We start from the raw sequence: 22283 nt of genomic DNA, 5'->3' as shown, positions 1-22283 counted from the left end.
AATTCTGCTTGAGTGATGTGAAAAAGACAGTAGCTGCTGAAATATCAATCACCCTCTGCTGATTGAGGTGTGCTTTCCCCAGAACAACAATCAGAATGCATCCTTGGAAAAGTTGAATATGTTGAGATTGAAGATAGGCCATTCTAGCACTTACTTTGTGTACTGTTTTATGTGGAGCAGCTTTAAAGGTATCCAAGTGTGTGCTAGACACTCCTGTCCGGTGCTTCTCTTATTCAACCATTCATTGAGATACAGTAACATGTAACTGTCCACTTTACGTAGATGAGCAGCCACCACTGCCAATTTGTGAAAAGCTTTGGAGCTGTGGGGACTCTAAAGGTAGTACTGTGAATTGGCAAATATGTCCACTTACAACAAAACTCAGGTAGTTGTGATGAGCAGAGTGGATAGGGATGCTGAAATATGTGTCTTTGGGATCTAACACAGTAAAGAAGTTCCCTTGATAAAGTAATGGGAGGACATCCTGCAGAGTAGGCATATGAAAGTTTCCAGCAGGATGTAGTGATTGAGTGGCCTCAGGTGTAGTACAAGGTGGAGTGAGCCGCATTTCTTTGGAATAAGGAAGTCTAGTGAGTAACCGCTCTCTTCTTGTTGCTGTAGGGGCACTGGCTGTGTGGTGCCTGTTTGGAGGAGCGATGTGACCTCATCTAATAAAAAAGCATGATGGTTTTGACTGAGGTTGTAACATCGTGGTGGTATGTTGATTGGGTGGTATGGAATTCCAGGCAGCAGGTGTGAGGGACAACTGTTAACACCTACTGATCGGAGGTGATATCAATCCAGTAACAGTGAAAATGTATTATCCCCCCTCCAGTTAGGTGTTGGATGATGGGGGGGGGTTGGGGGAGGTGAATGGAAAGTCATTGTTTGGGAGTGGGGCTTCTTTGCTAAAGCCACCAATTCCCATGCCCTTACCATAGCTCGCTCTATAGCCTCACCATAACCAACCCCTGCCTGGGTGTAACTCCTAAATGGCCTGTTGCTGGCGCTGACAAATTGTGCCTAAGCTGGTGGTCTTGCCTTACTGTCAGCTCTGATCTTGTTTCTACAAAAGGAGCCCCTTGTATTCGTGGATTGCAGTCCAGCCATGCACCAGGCAATCTCAGAATCTATCTGGATCTTTCCTAACGTTTCGTCCACTTGGGGTCCAAAGAGATGTTCTCGATCTAAGGGGATGTTAAGAACAAGATGTATCACCTCTAGTTTAAAACTGGAGATGCAAAGCCATACATGCTGCCAGAGAACACTGGTACTAAAACTGGGTAACGGCCAAATGATTGCATTGGAAATTATTTTCCCCTCCGTGGCTATTTTTTCCCTCTTCTTTCTATAGGCCTCAGGAAGGTGCTGTATGAGGTCTTCAATTTCCTCCCAATGATACCTTTCGTATCTTGAGAGCAAACCTACTGAGTTTGCGATTCACCACAGAGTAGTTGCCCCTATTGCAACCCTTTTCCCTCCCTAGAATGGCTACTGGTGTCAGAGAAAAGGTGGATTAATTCTTCTGAAGACTCTGGTGGAGGTGGTGGAGAATATGAGTGTGGAGGTGATTGTCTGGGTGAAGAATGCAATGGTGGTGGCCTTGTGGCTGTGTCTTTTTGCCTTTCTGGCACCAGCGCTGAGGTTTCTCGAATGGTAGTTCCTCTTCAAAAGTGGTTCATCGTTCTTGGGGTTTGGAGGCAAAGTACTGGAGATATTTCCCCCGAGACAGCTTCACGGAAATCTTTCCAATATTAGTGTGCATAAAAAGTGGTTTTGCCTTGCATTCAGTTCCTCTGTCAGTCTTTCAAGGATGGGTGCCTCGGATACCCTCTGATTTAGGCGGCAAGGGAACTGGTACTGGACTTGGGGTGCTATTTCGGCATAGACTAGGGCCTTGAAGGCAGAGAAACAATACTCCTTTCCTCCGGAGCCTGCTGGACTAAGAGGCCTTATCCCAGTGTTGACAGGAGCCCGAAGTTGGCAGTGCACCACCTCGAAAGCAGTGCTCTGACTAACCACCAGTGTTTTTACAAGGATTGGATTTGGAGCAGTGCTCGCTGCCATGGAGGTATAGTCCCCATTGGTGTTGACTTTGTTTTCAGACCCACATGTATAGATGACGTTGGTGTTCCCCTAATCCAGTCTCCCTCAGATGTGTTTGAAGATATGGGCTGAGCTTCAGCTGATCTGACTGTACTCTGGAAGGTCTTGCCTCCTCTGTCTCGAGCTTGAGGGGTTCTTGTTTGCCTCAAGAATCCCGCACTTCTACAGATGACTGATGATGCATTCTTAGATGTGTCCAACTACATTTCCTCCAGTACCTTTGCATCTTCTTGCATCTAAAGGATATATAGAACTCGTAGGAGGTCTAATCGAGCGTGGGGGGAGAGGTAAAGGTTGCAAATACCATGCTGATCAGTTGAGAGATACCTGGCATAGATGGGTGAGCAAAAACAGAAATGTAAATGTGTTGGCATTTATATAGCGCACTGCTACCCGTAGGCGTCCTGGCGCTTCGACCGCTGCGAAACCCTTCCTGGCTTCCCTGAGAGATGGTCCCTTAATGGGTATCTCCAGGGTGTGACCAGGCATCCCCGGCGGTCTGGGGGGCCGTTAGTGAAGATGAGGCAAGCTAATGCCCAGAGTTGCCGAGTGTGACCGCTGATCAGAGTGGGCACCGAGGCGAGAGAATTATCGAGTCCGCTGACCCTGGTCCAGAACCTGCCGCGCCGGGAATCGAACCCTGGTCCCGGGCCGTCCTCTGCTCTCGGGTCTGCCGCCTCTAACCAGTGAGCCACACTACTTCAAAGGTGTTTGATCCATCACTCTGTACCTGCCCATATTCTCCGAGTGGTTGTACTGGAGAGGAAGGAGAACACAAACGAGACAGTGGCCATTGCGCAATCGTATTCCATCTCAATCATTCTCAATGAATCCCGGGATTGCAAAGATTGTTCTCGGATCATTGATGCCAAAGTTACCTAACAGCTGGGCTCCAGAAAGGGAACAAGTCTATCTTGGAACACAGCCGAGCACGATGACAGAAAAAAATCTAAGGGAAGAGTCCCACACCAACTTGTGACGAAGTCTTTTTGAAGAAAAACAACTTGTAATTTCCTAACCCAACACTGGATGGCAGAGGTACGCAAGGCATGCGTATCTACAGCTACACATGCTATGAACACATACACATAAAACAAAACCAAGTGCCTCTCTGATCATTTACTTTGTTGTTCATTTGTAAGAGGGCATAAAGTTATATGTTCAAATGCAAAAAAAAAAACTAAAAAGAATATTCCCAGTCCCTCATCAAGGCTTCCTTCAATTCACTAAGGAGCTTTTATGAATCTTCAAGGAGGTGTGTCAGCCACTTTCTCGTAAATGCACTAACCCCAAAGCTGTGAAAACCTTCTGTTTTTCTTCACCAACAAAATAGACTCCTTTAGGACTGGAACCACTGATTCCATGAGATTCACATATTTGTGGCCTCAATTCTCTGTAGACTTATCCCCAGTTCCTGATACAACCCCAACCTTTCCACCCAGAGATTGTACCCTACTGGAGTTTGCACCTCCATCTCAAACTGAAGTAAAAGACGTATTAGTGATCATAACCAACGCCAAAGTTATCAATCCAGGCGTCCCTGCACTTGTCCTGGTAATAACTAACCATGTAAAGAGCTCCCTAAAAAGTGGAGAAATTCTCCAGGCTCTCAAACATGCAATCATTACACTCATACTAAAGAAACCAACGGCTGATCCCAGAATTATGGTGAATTATAGACAAATCTTTGGCTTACCCTGAGGTGCTAAAGTCATAAAAACAGTTGTCTCCCACAAACTCTCCAAACATCTGAAGACTAATGGCCTCCTCAGAGACTTCCAATCCGATTTAAGGTCAAGAAGAAACAGTGAAACAACTCTACTAAACAAAAGAAGAACACTTCAAGGCCGGTGAACACAGTCATAATAGCGCCTTAATACTAGATCTCTCCGTTTCATTCGATACCACAGGCTGCTCATTCACAGACAGTCCTCCACAGCGGTCATTAATGCTACTGCACTTGCATGGTTCACTTCATTCCTACACAACCAAAACCATCAAATCAAAATTTGTCCCCTTCCTCCCTAAAATAGCTAATAACTCTTGCAGTGTACCCAAACATCCGTCTTGTCTCCCATCCTGTTTAACGTTTACATGGCGCTCATGCTGGCTTTCTATACAATTGGCAGCAAAGACATGCAAATGATGTTCAGCTCCCCTAAAAAGTGTACGATTGTCCTAGCAATCTTTCCATGCCCTCTCACTGCATTTCACCAATCTTGCCGTTTAGTCCCTTACACCCAATCTCTATCTTGCTTTCATGGCCAATGGAACTGGGCCTATCCCATATCCAGTGAACTAAGCTTGAGTTATGGGAGTGGTCTTTATATTTGACTATCTTTCCATCTTTCATTTTCATGATAAACGCAGTTTGCAAATCCAGCTTTTTAAACCTGCTACAGCTAAAGAAATTCTGCAATTCCTACCAAATTTGCCCTGATCTTCACAGTTGTCTTGCAATGCAAGGATTACTGCAATGGCTCTAAACAGGCATCTCCGATACTTCGCTTGCCAACCTGCAACAAGTAAAAATCACGTTGCTCACATGGTGATCGGTCAGAAACAAGACCACCGTGCCCCTGCTCTCAGATCTCTGCACTGGCTTCCGATGAAATAACTTAAAAACTCTCTGCATTGTTCATAAGACACTACATGACTGAAATCTGGAATACATCACTGGGCTTTCAGCTGCGTACCTTTCAACTAGAAACTTCAGGTCAACTAACAGATCTGCTGTCTCCCTATCGATTCAGATATAAAGGATTTCGAGGTTGCTCTCTTCAACACCGACACTCCTCCCTTTGAAACTCTTGCCCATCCAACAGGGACTTCATAATGACTACATCAAATTCAGGAAATCCTTGAAAACACACCTGTTATCTATGGGGCTGGGTAGACTCGGATGTCCTAGGAGAAGCGTCAGAATGATTTTAAAAAGTCTCAATCAGACGCCAAGAGCTGGTTCCTCCTCTCGAGCAGGCTTCGGACTATCTCACATTCAGAGCTTTATCTTCTGTGTTAATCCTCTAGTGGGACATTTAGCATATGGTTGTACTTACTGCTATACTTTGTCTCTACGGGCCTCCCACTGGCCCCCACTTTAGCGCTTAGAGGTCACAAAATTGAGTGATTTGGAGCACTTAAGAAAAACCCTCAATGAAGAAAATAAGAATATGAGAAAGAACTTAAAAATGCATTTGCTAAGTAGGTTTTGAATATGTTCTTACCATAAGTAGCAGCCCAAGCCACAGGGACAAATGTTTTGTTTCCGTTAGAATCTTCCAGCTGTGCATCTGGAAGTGATGTTGCGTCCTCTTCACCTACTATAACTTCCATGTATACCTCGTCTGCTATTTCCGCACAACCTGCGTTAGGGAAGTAGACATGAATACATGTCAAAACAAGGCATTTGCTGTTACTCTGTAAGCGTATAAGCCTAAATACCAACAAACCAATAAAGATTTGAAGCTATCAAACGGCCATGCAAATGCATTTCTCACTTCATTTACTCCTTAACTCAAATTAGTAATGCAACAATTGCCATCTGCACAAGGTACGTAATTTGGTTGATTTAATAAAAACTGACATATATTCAAACCGTATGACTGCAAAAAGCACTGCTATGATGAACTGTTCACAGACATACAGATTAAGCGCCAGGAAACCCACGGTGTCAGTGCGCTTTACAAATTCCACTTAACATAACATAACATAACATAACATAACATAACATAACATAACATAACAGTGCTTTGCTTATCCCTCATATGCTCAGATCCACATTCTTTTAACAACATGTTTGGGTGATTCCATTGGAACTGAAGACTTTGTCCAATCAACCTCATTCACTGAACCACCAGCTGTCCAGAATGGGTGGTTGAAGATTCTTGGTCCAAACGCCAAGTTGTGAATCGACTTACATTTGACCCTCTCAGTTTATTTCATCATCTTGTTTTTCGTAAACATCTAACAACAAACCGAAGTTTTACTACACCAGTTAACATCATATTCAGGAAAGGGCCAAGACACCATTAAGGTATTTTGTGCAAGGTACACCTTTAACATAATGTAGATTCAGGGTTATGGGTGACAATAACAATATTGGAGTTCCCAGGTGAGGGACTGAGCTTAACTACTAAGAATGTATTGAAGATGGAGTAGTTTCTGTCATGTAACTCCAGTTCTGTAGTAGGGGTATCTCTGTTATAGTCATAATCTAGTGAATAGTCCCGCCCATGTGCGTGGACCCCGGAGCAATCAAAAATAATCTCTTAAATTGTCAAAAAATGCAGAACAGCAAAAACACTTGAGAGAATTTAAAGACCGATAATGCAGCTTATATCCACAGGCTACACTGTCCAGTACTTCAACTAGAAATTCCACCAAAAATCCACACAAACAGCACAGCCTGCCCAGTTTCCTCCATAGAGAAACTTGCCTCTACCAGCAAAGCCTCTGGAATGATAGAGAGGAAGGTATGGACAGACAAGCCCCATAGGCTGCCATTATGTGGCTTAAACAGGATACTGTGCCTTTAAGAGAACTTTCCAGAACTTCTCCCAGTATCCCAGAATGCACAGCAGGTCCCTCTTACTTTCAGTTCTTTTTGAAGGCGTAACACGCCAGACCTGTAGCATTCCTTACATGAAGATCTTTCTCCACCGGGGAGGAGGGCGGCGCTTATGACTATAACAGAGATACCCCTACTACAGAACTGGAGTTACAGGACAGAAACTACTCCTTCTGTCGTAGGGGATCTCTGTGTATATGAATGGCAAGCCCATCCCCACACCAATGCGGCGGTGGAGAACGAGAATTAACACCACTATTGTGCGAACAGATTTTGCAGCGAAGCCTGCCCAACCTGAGCGTCTGTCCTGGCATCAGTGTCCAGGCAGTAATGCTTAGCAAAGGTATAAACCGACTTCCAAGTGGCCGCCTTGCAGATTTCTGCAATTAGAACATTACGGAGCAAAGCAGTCGTGGCAGCTTTGCCCCTGGTGGAATGAGCCTTAGGTTTACCCACTAAGGTCTTATTAGCTTTTTGGTAACACAGCTGTATGCAGGACACAATCCACCTAGAGATGGACTGCTTAGAGGTAGCAAGACCTGTCCTGACCGATCGATAATTGATAAACAAGTGGTCTGACCTACGAATATCTTTGGTCTTATCCAGATAAAATTTCAACACCCTCCTAACATCCAGGGAATGTAAAGACCTTTCTGCTGAAGATGAAGGATTCTGAAAAAATGTAGGCAAAGTTATGGTCTGGTTGACATGAAAATCAGAAATAACCCTGGGAAGAAATTTAGGGTGAGTACGCATAACAACCTTAGCAGCATGAAATACAGTATAAGGTTCTTGGCAACACAACGCCTGAATTTTACTCACCCTGCGGGCCGATGTAATGGCCACGAGGAACGCCGCCTTCCAGGACAGGTGCTGCAATGAAGGCTTATAAATAGGTTCAAAAGGCTCCTTCATCAATCTGGACAGCACCGCATTCAATTCCCATGAAGGCGAAGGAAGCCGGACAGGAGGGAATACTTTCTTCAAGCCTACCAGAAAATCTTTGATCACATGGATCTGGAAGAAGGAAGTCTGTTAAGGGCATTTCCTGTAGGCAGTCAATGCAGCGAGATGAACCTTAATGGAATGAACATTAAGGCGAGACTGCGCCAAATGTAGAAGGTAAGGAAGGATGACATCTTCCTTGCACGTCGTCGGGTCATAGTTCTTGGACTTCCACCAGATACAGAACCTCTTCCACTTGTAAGCATAGGAAGTCCGAGTGGAAGGTTGCTTAGCCTCCTTCAGTATGTCCATGCAATCTTCGGGCAGATTCAAATGGCCATATTGTACTATCTCAGGAGCCATGCTGCCAAACTCAAAGATGAGAGGTTGGGGTGCAACATCTGCCCCCCGAACTTCCCGAGAAGGTCCGGCCTGCGCGGCAGCTGTATGAGAGGAAGGAGAGACCGGTGAAGCAGGTCTGTGAACCACCACTGCCTGGGCCATTCCGGGGCAATAAGGATCATCCGTGCCCTGGACCGGGCCAGCTTGATGAGCACCGCCAGAATCAGGGGAATGGGTGGAAAAGCGTACAGAAAGCTGTTCGACCAGTTGATCCATAGCGCATTCCCCAGCGTCCCCTGCTGGTAGTACCTGGAGGCGAAGTCTCAGCATTTGCTGTTTTCGGCGGTGGCAAACAGATCTACGTCTGGAGTCCCCCACCTTGCGAAGACTTCTCCTAGTACTTCGTCATTTATGACCCATTCGTCGTTTTCCTGAATCAGTTTGCTCAGTGTGTCCACCTGAACATTCTGCACACCTGGCAGATGTGTAGCCGTTATCGTCAGTCCTCTGGCCAGAAGCCAGTGCCAGATCGCCTGCGCCTCTTGCGACAGAGTACGTAATCTCGAGCCCCCCTGCTTGTTGAGATAATACATCGTGGTCGTATTGTCCGTCGTACAAGCAGAGAGTTGGTCTGAAAGGACAGATGAAAGGCCTTCAGTGCCAAGGGAACAGCTCTGAGTTCCAGGAAATTGATGTGATACGTGGCCTCCATCGGGCACCACGTTCCTTGAATCTGTAAGTCTCCGGAGTGCGCCCCCCAACCGTGGAGAGAAGCATCGGTCACGATAGTCTGAGTGGAAATGTCCTTGTGGAAGGGAACCCCTCTGAGGAGATTCTCCGCTGAACACCACCACTTCAGAGACTGAAGAGCATGCCGAGACAGTCGTATCTTCTCGTCCCAAGATCCTTTCCTCTGATCCCACTGATCCACCAAGCACTCTTGCAACGGTCTCATGTGCAGTCGTGCGTGTGGCGTTAGGAAGATACAAGAGGCCATCGATCCCAGTAGAGAAGACACCGTCCTCACTGTTGTAGATGGAGTGGTCATAAGAGCCTGATCCTTCCGAAGGAGTGATATTCGTTGCTCCTCCGAAGGAGACATGCTTGCTGACAGCGTATTGATGGAGGCTCCCAAGTACTGTATGCATTGTTCCGGAGTCGGGACAGACTTGGACATGTTGATGTGCAACCCAGCTTGTTCAAGAGAACGCACGTCCTCTGGAAGTGTGCTTGAGCTTCCGAGAAGGAGGAGGCCTTGATCAACCAATCATCCAGGTACGGGTAGACGAACACCTTGTTCTTCCTCAGGTGTGCTGCTACCACCGCCATACACTTCGAGAATGTTCTCGGCGCAGACTTCAGTCCGAATGGCAGTACTGTGTATTGATCATGATTGGCGCCGACTTGGAATCGCAGGAATTTCCTGTGTTTGTGTGCAATGGGCACATGGAAATACGCATCTTGTAGGTCTATAGCACATAGCCAGTCTCCCTGTTGCAACTAGGATAAATCTGATGCAACGACAGCATGCAAAACTTCTCTCTGCGAATCCACTTGTTTGCCTGTCGCAAGTCCAGAATGGGCCTGAACTCGTTCTTGTCCTTCTTGTGAACCAGGAAGAACCGGGAGTACAGACCTCTTCCTCATTGAGACAGAGGTACATCTTCTATTGCCCTTTTCCTTAACAGGAGATCGGTCTCCGCCTGGCGCTCGCGCAGCTGACACTGCGCCTGACCGGAGGAATTGATATAGGCGGGCGAACCGAAGACTGTATCCATTGCAAACAATATTCAGCACCCACTTGTCCGGAGTAATTTTTCTCCACTCTGCCAGAAAAAATTTAACGCTTCCCCCCATCGGAGTGGGTAACAGATGCAGGGGAAGTAAGCGCTCAGGCCCTAGACCCGGCCGGGTCTTTGGTCGCTGTTGCCGACTGTTGGCTGCCTCTGCCTTTCTGGCACCTCTGGAACGGTCTTCGGAACTGCTGCTGTTGTTGCTGCTGCTGTCCCGAAGCCTGGCCACGCCCTCTGCCCTGTCCCCCGAACCGTCTCTGGAACAGGCAGTACGATTTTTTTTTATCCTTGGGCTTTTCCAGACCCACAGCCGTGAGTGTTTCGGCCTCCGCCTTCATGCGGGCCACTTCGTCATCCGCATGTTTTCCAAACAGGGTTTCGCCAGAGAAGGGTAAATTGGCAACCCTTTGTTGTGCGTCAGGTTTCAGCGACGTGAGGCGGAGCCAGGCGTGTCTTCGCTGGTTAATCCCATGGCAGAAACCATGCGCCGCCAGGAGGGAAGAATCGGCTGCAGCACTGATGACCTGATTCGCCACCAACATCCCCTCATTCAACACCTCCTGGAAATCTTCTCTCTTGTCATGAGGCAGGTGTTCTACAAACTGCTGGAGGGATTCCCAGAGGGCTCGGTCATACCTCCCCAACAAGGCCGTGGCATTCGCAGCCTTCATGGAAGTCGCTGACGTCCCACAAACCTTCCTCCCCGCCGAATCCAGGCATCTAGATTCCTTATCTGGTGGGACTGTGGATGACGGAGTGGTGGCATGCTGTTTTCGAGCCGCTGTCAATATCACAGAGTCTGGAGGAGGTTCCACCCTTAGAAAAGCCGGATCTGAGTCGGGAGCCCGGTATTTTTTCTGTAGTCTCGAGGGGGCCGCCTTAGTCACCGCCGGGGTGAGAAAAAGGTCCATGGCCGGATCCTCCAGGCCCGGTACCAGTGGTTTTAATGGCCGAGACAGATATTTCTGGTGCAGCGTCTCGAAGATCACCGATGTCTTGGGCGTGGGCACCGTCAACGAGATGCCCAATTTTGCTGCACCTCTTAACAGGACATCATGAAAGGACACCAGATCGTCAACCGGTGACACCCTTGTCTCCGGTGAGCCCGACAAAGTCGGAGAATAGTCCCTGGTCTCTGAAGGCCCCGTATGGGAACGAGACCTGCGCCTCCTGTGGCGTCGTCTCGACCGCGTGAATGACCTGTTGTGACTCCGCGATCGCTCCCTCCTCCTGGAACGAGATCGTGATCTCCCAGTTCGTGGACGCTCCGCACGTCTCCGTGGAGGCGTCTTTGTGGCCTATCCTGGGGTTTTGGTTTAGGCGTCCCCTTAGGCGGTGTAGGGAGTTGAGGCAGCGACACCGACCTTGGCGGAGGAACAGGAGGTATCTCCGGTCGAGGGGCGGGCCCATGAGGCGGAGGTGGTGGTGGTGGTGGTCCTGAAGGCGAATGTGGTGGAATAGGAGGGTTGCTGGGAGGATCCTCCTTAGGTATGGGAGGTGGGGGCATCTTCGGCCGAGGTGGTGTATAAACCACCGAGTACACCGAGCCCGGTGACTTCTTCGGGGGAGGGGACTGTGATCCACACCTTCCAATCGGCGTACGGCGTTCTCCCCAGATCCAGCGTGACTTCATGCGCCAGAACTCCTTCTGCGCCGCTTAGGGGAGTTGGAAAGTCCCCGAGAAGCTGATCTCTTTCTTCTCGACGCCGAGCGTCGCTTCTTCGGCGTCCAATGCAGTCTCCGTGACTCCCGCGTCGACCACCGCCTCCGCGACGCTGAGAGCTTCTTCCTTGACGCCGAACGCCGCCTCTGCAACGTCGAACGTTCAGTCCTCGACGACGAGCGTCGACTCCTTCTCGACGCCGACCGCTTACTCGAGGTCCTCGACGTCGAGGATCCCCTCGACACCGACCGTCTTCTCGACGGCGACCGGCGGTGTCGCCTCGATGGCGAGCGCTGACGCCTGTCGCTCCTTCTTCGACGTCGATGGCTCGACGCTGACGTCGAAACAGTCGACGGTGATCTCGACGGCGGCCTACCCAGGCCCTTCGACGTCGATCCTTCACGCCGTCTCGACCCGGAGCCCCGGGGAGATGGGGAACACACCGTCGTCATCCCCCTCGACGTCGTCGTCGATGCAATCGACGGAGACCGGGACCTTTTGCTGGGCTTCCTGCCTCTGGGGAGCCCCCCAGAGGCCTCAGCAGAGGCAGAGGGAGCCTTCCCAGCCTGCCCAGACCCATAAGCAGCCTGCAGTCCTCTCTCCTCTAGGCCTTGAAGCCTAATCTTCAGCCTTTCCCTCAGGGTCCTTGCTGAAAAGTTCTGGCAGATGTCACATTCTTCAGGGACATGTGCAGCAGGGAGACAGAGTATGCAGACGTCGTGTGAATCAGACTTGGACTTCTTCCTTCCACATGCTGGGCACTTGTCGAAGAGAGCAGGCATTTTAGAGCCCTAAAAAGCCTGAACAAATACACAGGTGTGAAGGGAAACACCAAGTACACAAACTGAAAACACTTTTAAAACGAAAAGTGCACAAAATTCCAATAAACCCTTCAAAAAGGGAGAGCTCAATGCACCAGGGTTCTGATAGCAGGAGCCGGAAAAAAGAACTTAAAGTAAGAGGGACCTGCTGTGCATTCTGGGATACTGGGAGAGCTTCTGGAAAGTTCTCTTAAAGGCACAGTATCCTGTTTAAGCCACATAATGGCAGCCTATGGGGCTTGTCTGTCCATACCTTCCTCTCTATCATTCCAGAGGCTTTGCTGGTAGAGGCAAGTTTCTCTATTGAGGAAACTGGGCAGGCTGTGCTGTTTGTGTGGATTTTTGGTGGAATTTCTAGTTGAAGTACTGGACAGTGTAGCCTGTGGATATAGCCCGCATTATCTGTCTTTAAATTCTCTCTCAAGTGTCTTTGCAGTTCTGCATTTTCTGACAACTTAAGAGATTATTTTTGATTGCTCAGGGGTCCACGCACATGGGCGGGACTATTCACTAGATTATGACTATACACAGAGATCCCCTACTACAGAAGGAAAGATCAGGTACTTTGGTAGCATTCACAAACCTTTTCAAATGGGAGTTTTACCTTTTTTGTAGGCATAAATACATTCCTGGGGACAAGTGTCCTAATATGGTGTAAAAGAGACCCTAACATCCCCGTATATTCTACACATATAACAGAAAGGATTTTCTCTTGTGCAAGCAATGCTATCTTTCATGTCTAGAAACACTCAGAAAAAATAATGTGTACCAAGCAAAAAGATATGCAAATTAAACACTTCATAGGAAAGCATGTCAAATCAAATAAATTACTACTCTGTGGCTTAAAGGAATATTCTAGGAAGAATCTCTTTGGTACCAGATGATGTAGAGTGGAGAAAAGAGAGAGATGTATAGATGCTGGCACCCTCTAAACATGTACACCTGTACATCTCACCAGTGTGGCCTCCTTAGTCCTAGGACCTATTCTTAGACCTAGCAGACAAGTTCTGGAGAAGAATTTCTAATATTAGATCCAGCATAGCACTGAGCCACGACATCTCAATGTATTAGACAAGACTCATGAGACAGGTAAGGAGCCCTTGCCTTTGCAACTCTGTAAATCAATCTCATGTCTCAACCTGCCCTCAAGGTCTTGTGGCACGCACATCTCAGGCACAGAAAATGTCAAATAAATCAAATCATTCCATAAAGAAAAATAAAAAGTGTTCTACCTTCTTTGAAGAGAGGGAAACTATATTAAGCTGCTATCCTTAATGGTGGAGTGGTGTGGCTCACTGGTTAGAGGCGGCAGACCCGGAAGCAGAGGACGGCCCGGGACCAGGGTTCAATCCCCGACCCGGCAGGGTCGTGAACCAGGGTCAGCGGACTCGATAATTCTCGCCTCGGTGCCTACTCTAACCAGGGATCACACTCAGCAACTCTGGGCATTTGCTTGCCTCATCTTCACAACGTCCCCCCACAAACGCCGGGGGTGCCTGGTTTCACCTTGGAGTTCCCCAGCGGTCTATAGCGCCAGGACGCCTCCGGGTAGCAGTGCGCTTTACAAGACACACACATTTACATTTAATGCGCCTGCAGACGAGACAGGGAAGAGGAGACTTAACTAAGAACTCTAAGGTCACTAGGTCATCATTCGATGTAGTGTCTCAATCAGAAGTACTCAGTGCCATTTTATTTACTTGAACCCTTACCCTCTGCACTTCTCAAGAAAATAGCTTGGAGGTCTTTTCAGATTTGGCAAATATAATCATATATAAAACTGGGGGGAAAAAAGAAAGGCTTCATTTTCAAAAGGGGCTCTGTTGCCTACATATTGGCTGTATACTACCCCAATTGAAAAAACCCAGTCATGAACAGACCCCGAGAATCAAAAAAAATTCTGACCAGTGTCCAACCTACCCCTCCTGACAAGGTACTGGAGATCTATGCAATACTCATTTCATAGCGGATAATAACTTGTTCAGCGAACTTTAACCTGGCTTCAGAGTTCAGACCAGTACACAGAAAAAAGGATCTATTCTAAAAGCACAAATGTTCTGTGCATTTGGGAAATGGGGACTCATGCTTACTCGTATTGATTGATCTGTTTACAGCTTCGGACAATATTGATCGCTCAAACCTTCTTCAAACCTTTAGTGGAAGAATGGTGTTTAGGGGATTGGTCCTCAACATACCTTAACTGGGACCAACACATTAAGTTGGTAAACTCCCCTTCCATCACATAAGAAGCCCCAGAACGAGGTCTAGCAACGGACCACCCACTCTTTTCAATGTATATATGTAACCACTTGTTTCATCCTTAAATCACTCACAGATTACATATCACTTCTAAAAGAGAAGACAATCCGTACTACTGAAAAATCGATTCTACGAATATCTAAAATGCAAGAAATAATCCCAACTACCATGCAAAAATGGATGACCATCCAGCAACTGAAATGCAATGGACTTAAAACAGAGTTCCTTCTGATATCTCCAATCCCACCAAACAGAAAAGTCATGACCCAATTGTGGCTAAATCCATGCTGAAGCTGAATTGCCAATCCTTCACTGTGGAATACACGAAAACTTCTGGCTTTTTCCTGGACAAGAATTTGAACCTGCACACTTCACAACAACTCCCGGGCAAGAGGGGCACAACATCAATTGAAACTCAAGAAATATTAAGCCCTTTATTCCGGAAAAAGACTTTAAGGAAGTGATCCAAGCCCTAGTGTAGTTGAGACGGAATTATGGAATCTTGCTGATCAATCAAATCCCTTTAATATATCTAGCCCCAATCAATGAAGCTCTCCACACAGATGTTAGGCTAGCCACTTGCTCACCACATTTGGATCATCTCTCTCTAATACTAATAACACTAAGCTGGTTTCTCTATGAGGCTAGAAGTATGTACAAACTGGCACGTATCACATACACAGTTCTTTACCTTGGCTCCCGGATGTGCCTAGCCAAGAAATTGAACATCTCGGATAGTCAGAGAAAACTTCAGAATTCAAATTCGAAATTGCTTGAAATTCCATTACTCATAAAGGCAAAAACACTAGGGCAATCACTTCCAGAAGTGGTCCACAGGGCTGGAATCCATTTTTCAGAACTTCACGAAACAATGAAAATAGAACTAAAATGCCAGTTATTGTCACACTTCATCACACCTAATCGCATGTATAAATGGCAAAGCCTTCATAAATGGCAGTCTTCAAAGCTGAAAAGTTGGCAACATGTAAATATTTCTTATTATTCCCCAGTACTATACAATATTCTGGATATTACCAATTATACAATTTGTATTATCTTTATGCAAAATTCAGAAAGTCCTCTTACATATTGTTAGAACCGGGGTCTCTAGTTGGCAGGGGTATGCACCCCAGTCCAAGTAGGGATCACCGCTTCCGACCTGGTAGCTTGGCGCAGAGCAGCAAAGGCGTAACTCCAGAGGCAATGTGTAAAGTATTTGTGCAACACACAACGACGATAACACAGTAAAAACACTCACAAAAGGAACACCACACCAGTTTTGTATAAGAATAAGAATTTCTTTATCTAAAAGATATGCGAGCGAGAACCAAAAGCAGGTAAATCCAGCCCCAGGCAAGATCAATAATAAAAAGGATTCCAGTTTCCAAGCAAGATCAATAATCAATAAGAATGAATCCAGTTCCCAGGCCTGATCAAATCACCAAAAGCTCAGGTGTGCCAAGGGCTCTTGCTGGTAATGTCTTTCTCACAGTGTCCTTGGATGGCAAAAGTTCATTGAGGTAGGTTCTTATGGTCAAAGTTCACTGGGGGAAGGTTCTTAGGCCAAAGTTCCTTTGTAGCGTAATAAGTGTGCCTCTCATAGAAATGATGCTCCCAGCGTAGGAAGTGCGGCTGCTGATAATGCTAAAAAAATGCCCCAGTGTCAATTACCAAGTAATTATGCCCCCGTAGGTCGGTCAGTGAAGGACGGTTCCCAGCCAAGCACAAAGCTCACACTCCAGGTACCCGGCCAATCGGCACCCTGCCCCCTCGCAGCAGCCTGGTTGCACTGAGGCGTTACCTGGGGTGGTGGTTGCGGGCGCGGGCGCGGGTGCGAGGCTCCTCTCCCCCTGGGGCCTCAGGCTCAGTAGGCGCTGCGTGGATAGGGGTCACGGCCACACAGCGCTCCTTTAGCACATCGCTTAACAGTGCCTCCAAGTCCGGGGCAACGACGGAGCATCCTGCCACGCAGCGCTTCGCTTCTCAGCGCTACACAGCTCGCTCCTGTCCCAGTGGCGGTGACCTCAGGGCCAGTTTCAGTTGGCTTGCGCCAGAAGCAGAGGCAATCACAGAGCCCTCTGGAGGATCACGGGGCAAGCAGTGCTGAGGGCAGGCACAGCGTTCCAGGGCAAATCTTGAGAGTGTTGTTGCTGTTCCAAGGGGCAGTCTTTAAAACGCTGTGGTCCAAGGACAGGTAGTTTCCTTTAGCTTAAAAAGGGTGCAGGCCCAAAAAGGCAATCTTTAAAAGGTTGAAGACTCTTTAAAATGTGGTTCAAAGAAAAGTAGTTCATTTGGGATGTTGTGGAAACACTCTGGTGGTGATGTTGCAGTCTCCCATGCAGGGCAGGATCAGCAGACAGTAGGGCAGCTCAGCAGGTTGTGGGGCAGCAGTTCCTTGGAGGAGTCAGCCTCCTTCCCAGTGGCAATCCTCTTGCGCAGCAGTCCTCACTCCAGCAGGGATTCTTCCAGGTCCAGTAGTGTAACAAGAATGTGAGGCCAGGACCCTCTCTTATATATTCTACAGTCCAGGGGCCAGAAAGTGGTGGAAGTCTCTGGAAGGGTCTGGGGGCAGGGGCTTCTGGAAGAGCCCAGAGAGTGCTGGTATGTTCCTGCCTTCCCTGACCTAGCTGTCACATTGACGAAAGACAGGCCGTTAAGGCTACAGTGGGCAGCCCATCACAGCTCATCCCAGGGAAGGAGGTGTGAATCACCACTCCCACCTCCCAACCCAGGCAGGCTATCAGTATGCAGAGGGGAGGGGGGAGTCTGCAGAGCCTAATCTAAGTGTAGGCAGGAAAAGGTCCACTTTATAAAAGTGGGATCCCTAGCGTAGTAATGCCCAAACCCTATATATCATTGGAAAGGGTTCCCCGCCCCGAGTCCAACAAGACCAAACATGACAGACTTATTAAGTCCCTGTCAGAAGTTATCCCATAAGGGGAGGTTCCCAATATTAGCCTATGGAGGATTAGCCTTACTGCGGTAGCAGTGGATTGTGGCAGATATGCCAGCCTCACAATGTTTTAGGGGAGAGCACCCGCACCTCAGCACTGTTTAGCAGTGGTGAGGCGCCCAGAGTCCTAAGTCCAACAAAATGTAAGGTAAAAATGGGAGGCAAAAGGGGCAAAAATGTAGGGGAGACCACCCTAAGGCTGACTGGTCTAACACGTGTCCCCCCAGCTGAAAGTGGGGAGAACTACCCAACCTCCAGGGAGTTCTAATCACTAAGGCGGAAAAACCGAGAGAGACCGTCAGCATTGGCGTGGTCTACTCCAGGTCTGTGTTCCACCCTGAAGTCCATCACCTGTAGGGAAATGGACCACCTCTACAATATGGGATTCTCGCCCCTCATTTGCATGAGCCATCTGAGTCTGGATCAGGAAGTGGGAGCCAAACAAATATGGCCTCAGCTTCTTTACAGCCCAGACCACCGCAAAGGCTTCCCTCTCTATTGCGCTCCACCACTGTTCTCGGGTGAGCAGCCGCCTGGAGATGAAGGCTACTGGTGGGTCCCATCCCTCTTCATTGAGTTGCGAAAGTACTGCCCCTATGCCATGCTCCGAGGCGTCCGTTTGGACAATGAACTCTTTGGAGAAGTCAGGGGCCCTGAGCACAGGAGCGGTGCACATGGCCTGCTTAAGAGAGTAAAAAGGCTTTTTAGCAAGCCTCTGTCCAGATCACTTTTCTAGGTTGTTTCTTAGAGGTTAGCTCAGTCAAGGGGGCCACAATAGTGCCATAACCCTTGACAAATCTGCGGTAGTATCCTGTGAGGCCCAGGAATGCCCTGACCTCAGTCTGTTTTGGAAGGCTCCCAGGCCAGGATGGTTTCTATCTTGGCCTGTAGGGGCCGCACCTTGCCCCCGCCCACCAAGTGTGCTAGGTAGACTACAGACCCCAGCCCTATCTGGCATTTGCTAGCTTTGATAGTCAGGCCTGCCTGCTGCAGAGCCTGAAGCACTTCCTGGAGGTGACCCAGATGGTCCTCCCAGCGGCTACTGAAGACAGCTATGTCGTCCAGGTAGGCAGCAGAGAAGGCCTCTAAACCGAGAGGACCCGGTTCACCAGCCACTGGAAGGTGGCAGGAGCGTTTTTCAGTCCAAAGGGCATCACTCTAAACTGGTAGTGACCCTCTGGGGTGGAAAGGCGGACCTCTCTTTAGCTCCATCTGTTAGGGCGATCTGCCAGTACCCTGACGGAAGGTCAAAGGTACTCAGGTATCGGGCAGCCCCCAGTCGGTCAATGAGCTCATCCACCCTAGGGATGGGATGAGCATCAGTCTTGGTAACAGAGTTCAGTCCTCTGTAATCCACACAGAACCTAAGTTCTGGTGTGGTGCCCGGTGGGGCAGCTTTTGGTACCAGAACCACCGGACTGGACCAAGGGCTGTTGGAGGGCTCTATCACCCCCAACTCACTCTGGATGCTGGCCATCACCTTATCTGACAACCTGTAAGACTTGGACTTGACAGGGAGGCTGTCTCCTGTGTCTACATCACGGGTACACAGGTGGGTGATCCCAGGGATAAGGGAAAACAGAGGCGAACTGCCCCAGGACCTGGTGACAGTCCCTCGGTTGCTCAGGAGTCAAGGATGGGGAGAGAACCACTCCCTCCTTCTCTTTAGCAGCAAAGAGATCTGGGAGACGTGCACTTCCCTCTTCCTCAGCCCCATCAGTTACCATCAGTAAGGTGAGCTCAGACCTCTCATGGTGGGGCTTGAGGCGGTTGGCGTGGAGCACCCTGTGCGGCTGCCTGGGGGTCTTAAGGTCCACTAGGTAAGTGGCCTTGCCCTTCTTCTCCAATATCTCATAAGGGCCTGTCCAGCGATCCTGGAGGGCACTAAGCTCTCCAGGCTCTATGACCCACACCGTCTGTCCAGGTTCTAGCTCCACAGGGTGAGAATTCTGGTCGTACCATTCCTTCATCACCGCTTGGCTGGCCTCTAAGTTGTCAGAAGCTTGCTTCCACAACTTAGCCATTTGGCTGCGGAAGGCCAGCATGTAGCCTCCTTGGAGTCTCCTCCCACCCATCCTTCACTAAACTGAGAGGTCCCCTAACAGGGTGACCGTACAAAAGCTCAAAGGGGCTGAAGCCCACTCCCTTCTGTGGTACCTCCCTGTAGGAAAACAACAAACCTGGCAAGAGAATGCCCCACTTTTTCCTCAGGCAGACTCCTGATCATGCCCTTTAGGGTCTTGTTAAATCTCTCCACAAGACCATTGGTCAGTGGGTGGTAAGGGGTGGAGAACTTATAAGTAACCCCACACTCCTTCCCCATGGCTTGCATGTAGGCAGACGTAAAATCGGTACCCCTGTCAGACACCACCTCTTTGGGGAAACCCACTCTGGTAAAAATCCCCATCAGGGCCCAGGCCACTGCAGGTGCAGTGATGGTTCTCAGAGGAATAGCTCAGGGTACCGGGTGGTGTGGTCCACCAGAACCAGGAAAAACCTGTGGCCAGAAGAAGTCGGTGGATCCATAGGCCCAACAATGTCGATGCCCACCCTCTCAAAGGGGGTGCTAACGAAAGGTAGTGGTTCCAGGGGAGCCTTCAGCTTAGCCCCGGTTTTCCCACTGGCTTGGCAGGTCAGACAGGTCCTGCAGAATGTATCTGAGGAGATCCTCATCTGCGGCCAATAAAATTATGGGACAAGCCTAGCAAAGGTCTTGTCTTGGCCCAAGTGTCCTGCCAACGGGATCTCATGAGCCAATTCCAAAAGAAAGGCCCTGTAGCACTGGTGGACCACGAAGGCCCTTGATGACCCATGCACAGGAGCCTTGGGCTCACTGTAAAGGAGCCCATCCTCCCAATAAATATGATACTTCGCGGAGGCATTGCCTGCTGCTTGGGCTTCGGGCTGACGCCTCATGCCCTCAAGGGTAGGACACTCCTTCTGTGCCAGGCAAAACTCCTCCCTGGTGGGCACTCCTTCCACCTGCCACTCTGCAGGGGTAGGTAGGACCCCCAAGGGAGCAACGTCCCCCTCCGTGGACGCCGGTGCAACCTCCTCAGGTGCCCCATCCATCTCATGGGGTGACTGCCCTGGGGCGGGCTTCCCACGCCCTCGGGCTCCTCCCTTCTTAGCAGCTGGCTGGGTCATTTTTCCAGGCTCCAGCCCTGGGTGACTCCCTTTCCGGGCAGCCATAGACCATGTGGTAGCACAAATCCACTCCGGTAACCCCAGCATCTCCACATGCGCTATGAGCTCTACCTCCTTCCAGGCAGTATGCTCTAGGTCATTCCCTAACAGACAGTCCACTGGCATGGCAGGGCTCACAGCAACTCTTAAAAGGCCTGAAACCCCTCCCCACTCAAATGGAACCTGTGCTATGGGATAGTGACCCCCCCTGTTGTCAGCCATCACAACTGGGTGGAAAGCATCAGGAATTATTTGCTCGTGGACACCAGCTGGCTCCTTACCATAGTCATGCTGGCACCTGTGTCCCTCAAGCCCTCCACCCCCGATCATTGAGGGTGACTCACTGCCTATACTTGGTAGTATTTGAGGGCACATGGATCTTAGGAGCCATCTCATTGTCTCCCAGAGACACTAGGACAAGCCCTGCCCCCTCACTCCCATCATCTAAGGACAGCTCCTCCCCAAGCGCTACACTAGCCACCCCGGGGTTTTTTCCTCCAGTGGCCTGTGGTGCTCTCTTGCGACACTTGGGATCCCCCTTGTAGTGTCCAAGTTCACCACACTCATAGCACCGGACAATTCTGGGCTGCTGACCTATGTCAGGATAAGTGGGTTTCTGGTGGCCAGATTGGGGCTGGGACCCAGACCCTTTCCCTTGTGAATTATTTTGGGGGCCTTTGGAGAAATCTTTTTTATCTCCCCCCTCTTTCTTCTGGTGAGCCCCCTGACCACCCCTTTGGGAGTCCCCCCAGAACCCTCGTTGGACATCCTGGTACTGACCCAGGTGTCCTCCGCAAGCTTCCTAGGATTGGTCAACTTGCGGTCAACCAGCTCTGGAAAACATTTCTCTAGAAGGTGCTCTCTTAAAAACAAGTTATATAATCCTTCATAGTCATGCACATTACTGCCCCGCATCCAGCCCTCTAAAGCTTTACTAGCGTAGTCCAGGAAATCTACCCAGTTCTGTGTGGGAAGTTTGTGGCTATTCCTAAACCTCTGCCTATACCTCTCAGGGGTAAGACCGAACCTCTTCAGCAATGCTTCTTTCATAACAGAATAGTTGGTCTGGTCTTCCTTTTCTAGGCTAAGGAGTTTGTCTCTAACTTCCGGAGATATGTACTTGTACAGACCACCCCCCAGTGACTCTTTGGGACCCCATGGGCTCTTAGTGACACCTCATAGGCAGCTAACCACTTATCAATATTATCCCCCACCTTAAAATTGGCCATCACATCTTTAAGCATAAAGACCCTGGACTCACGTGAAGCTTCCGTAGGTATGCTGCCACCACTCTTGATGCTGTTCGTCCCTGCTTGTAGGGCTCGAATTTCCAGTTCCTTCAGGTTGAGCTCATGGGTAAGTTTCTTCTCCTCCATGGCCCACCTTTCTTTCTCACGCTCCCTTTCCAATTAGGCGAGTTCCAATTTAAACTGTCTCTCCTCTCTCCTGTCCTCCAATTCCTCTGAGGACAGGGTCCTTACTGACACACTACTGCCTGCCCTGGAAGGTACCCTTGTACCTGGTAACAAGTTGCTATTTTCCACCAAGGGCAGTAGGTCAAGTTCTCCTGTGGCGCTGTGCTCCGCTCCCTGCCCGTACCCTTCTCCTTCTGGGTGGGCCTTTACCCATGCCCTCAAAGCTTTCT

At 49.1% G+C, this 22283-nt stretch overlaps 1 protein-coding gene across 1 annotated transcript in view; it reads right to left on the bottom strand.

Annotated features, from left to right (window-relative positions):
• Nucleotides 1-22283, bottom strand: part of ZNF711 (ZFX family zinc finger ZNF711) — a 177939-nt gene that overhangs the window by 56789 nt on the left and 98867 nt on the right. The window contains exon 6 of the mRNA XM_086918776.1: nt 5334-5471. Within this exon, the coding sequence (XP_086774902.1) occupies nt 5334-5471 (138 nt within the window). The remainder of the gene's footprint in view (nt 1-5333; nt 5472-22283) is intronic.

The sequence above is a fragment of the Lissotriton vulgaris genome, chromosome 4_1 (genome assembly GCF_964263255.1).
Source record: "Lissotriton vulgaris chromosome 4_1, aLisVul1.2, whole genome shotgun sequence".
In the NCBI taxonomy this organism is placed as follows: Eukaryota; Metazoa; Chordata; class Amphibia; order Caudata; family Salamandridae; genus Lissotriton; species Lissotriton vulgaris.
Note: the sequence above shows the minus strand (reverse complement) of the source record. Positions and strands in the feature narration are given on the sequence as shown.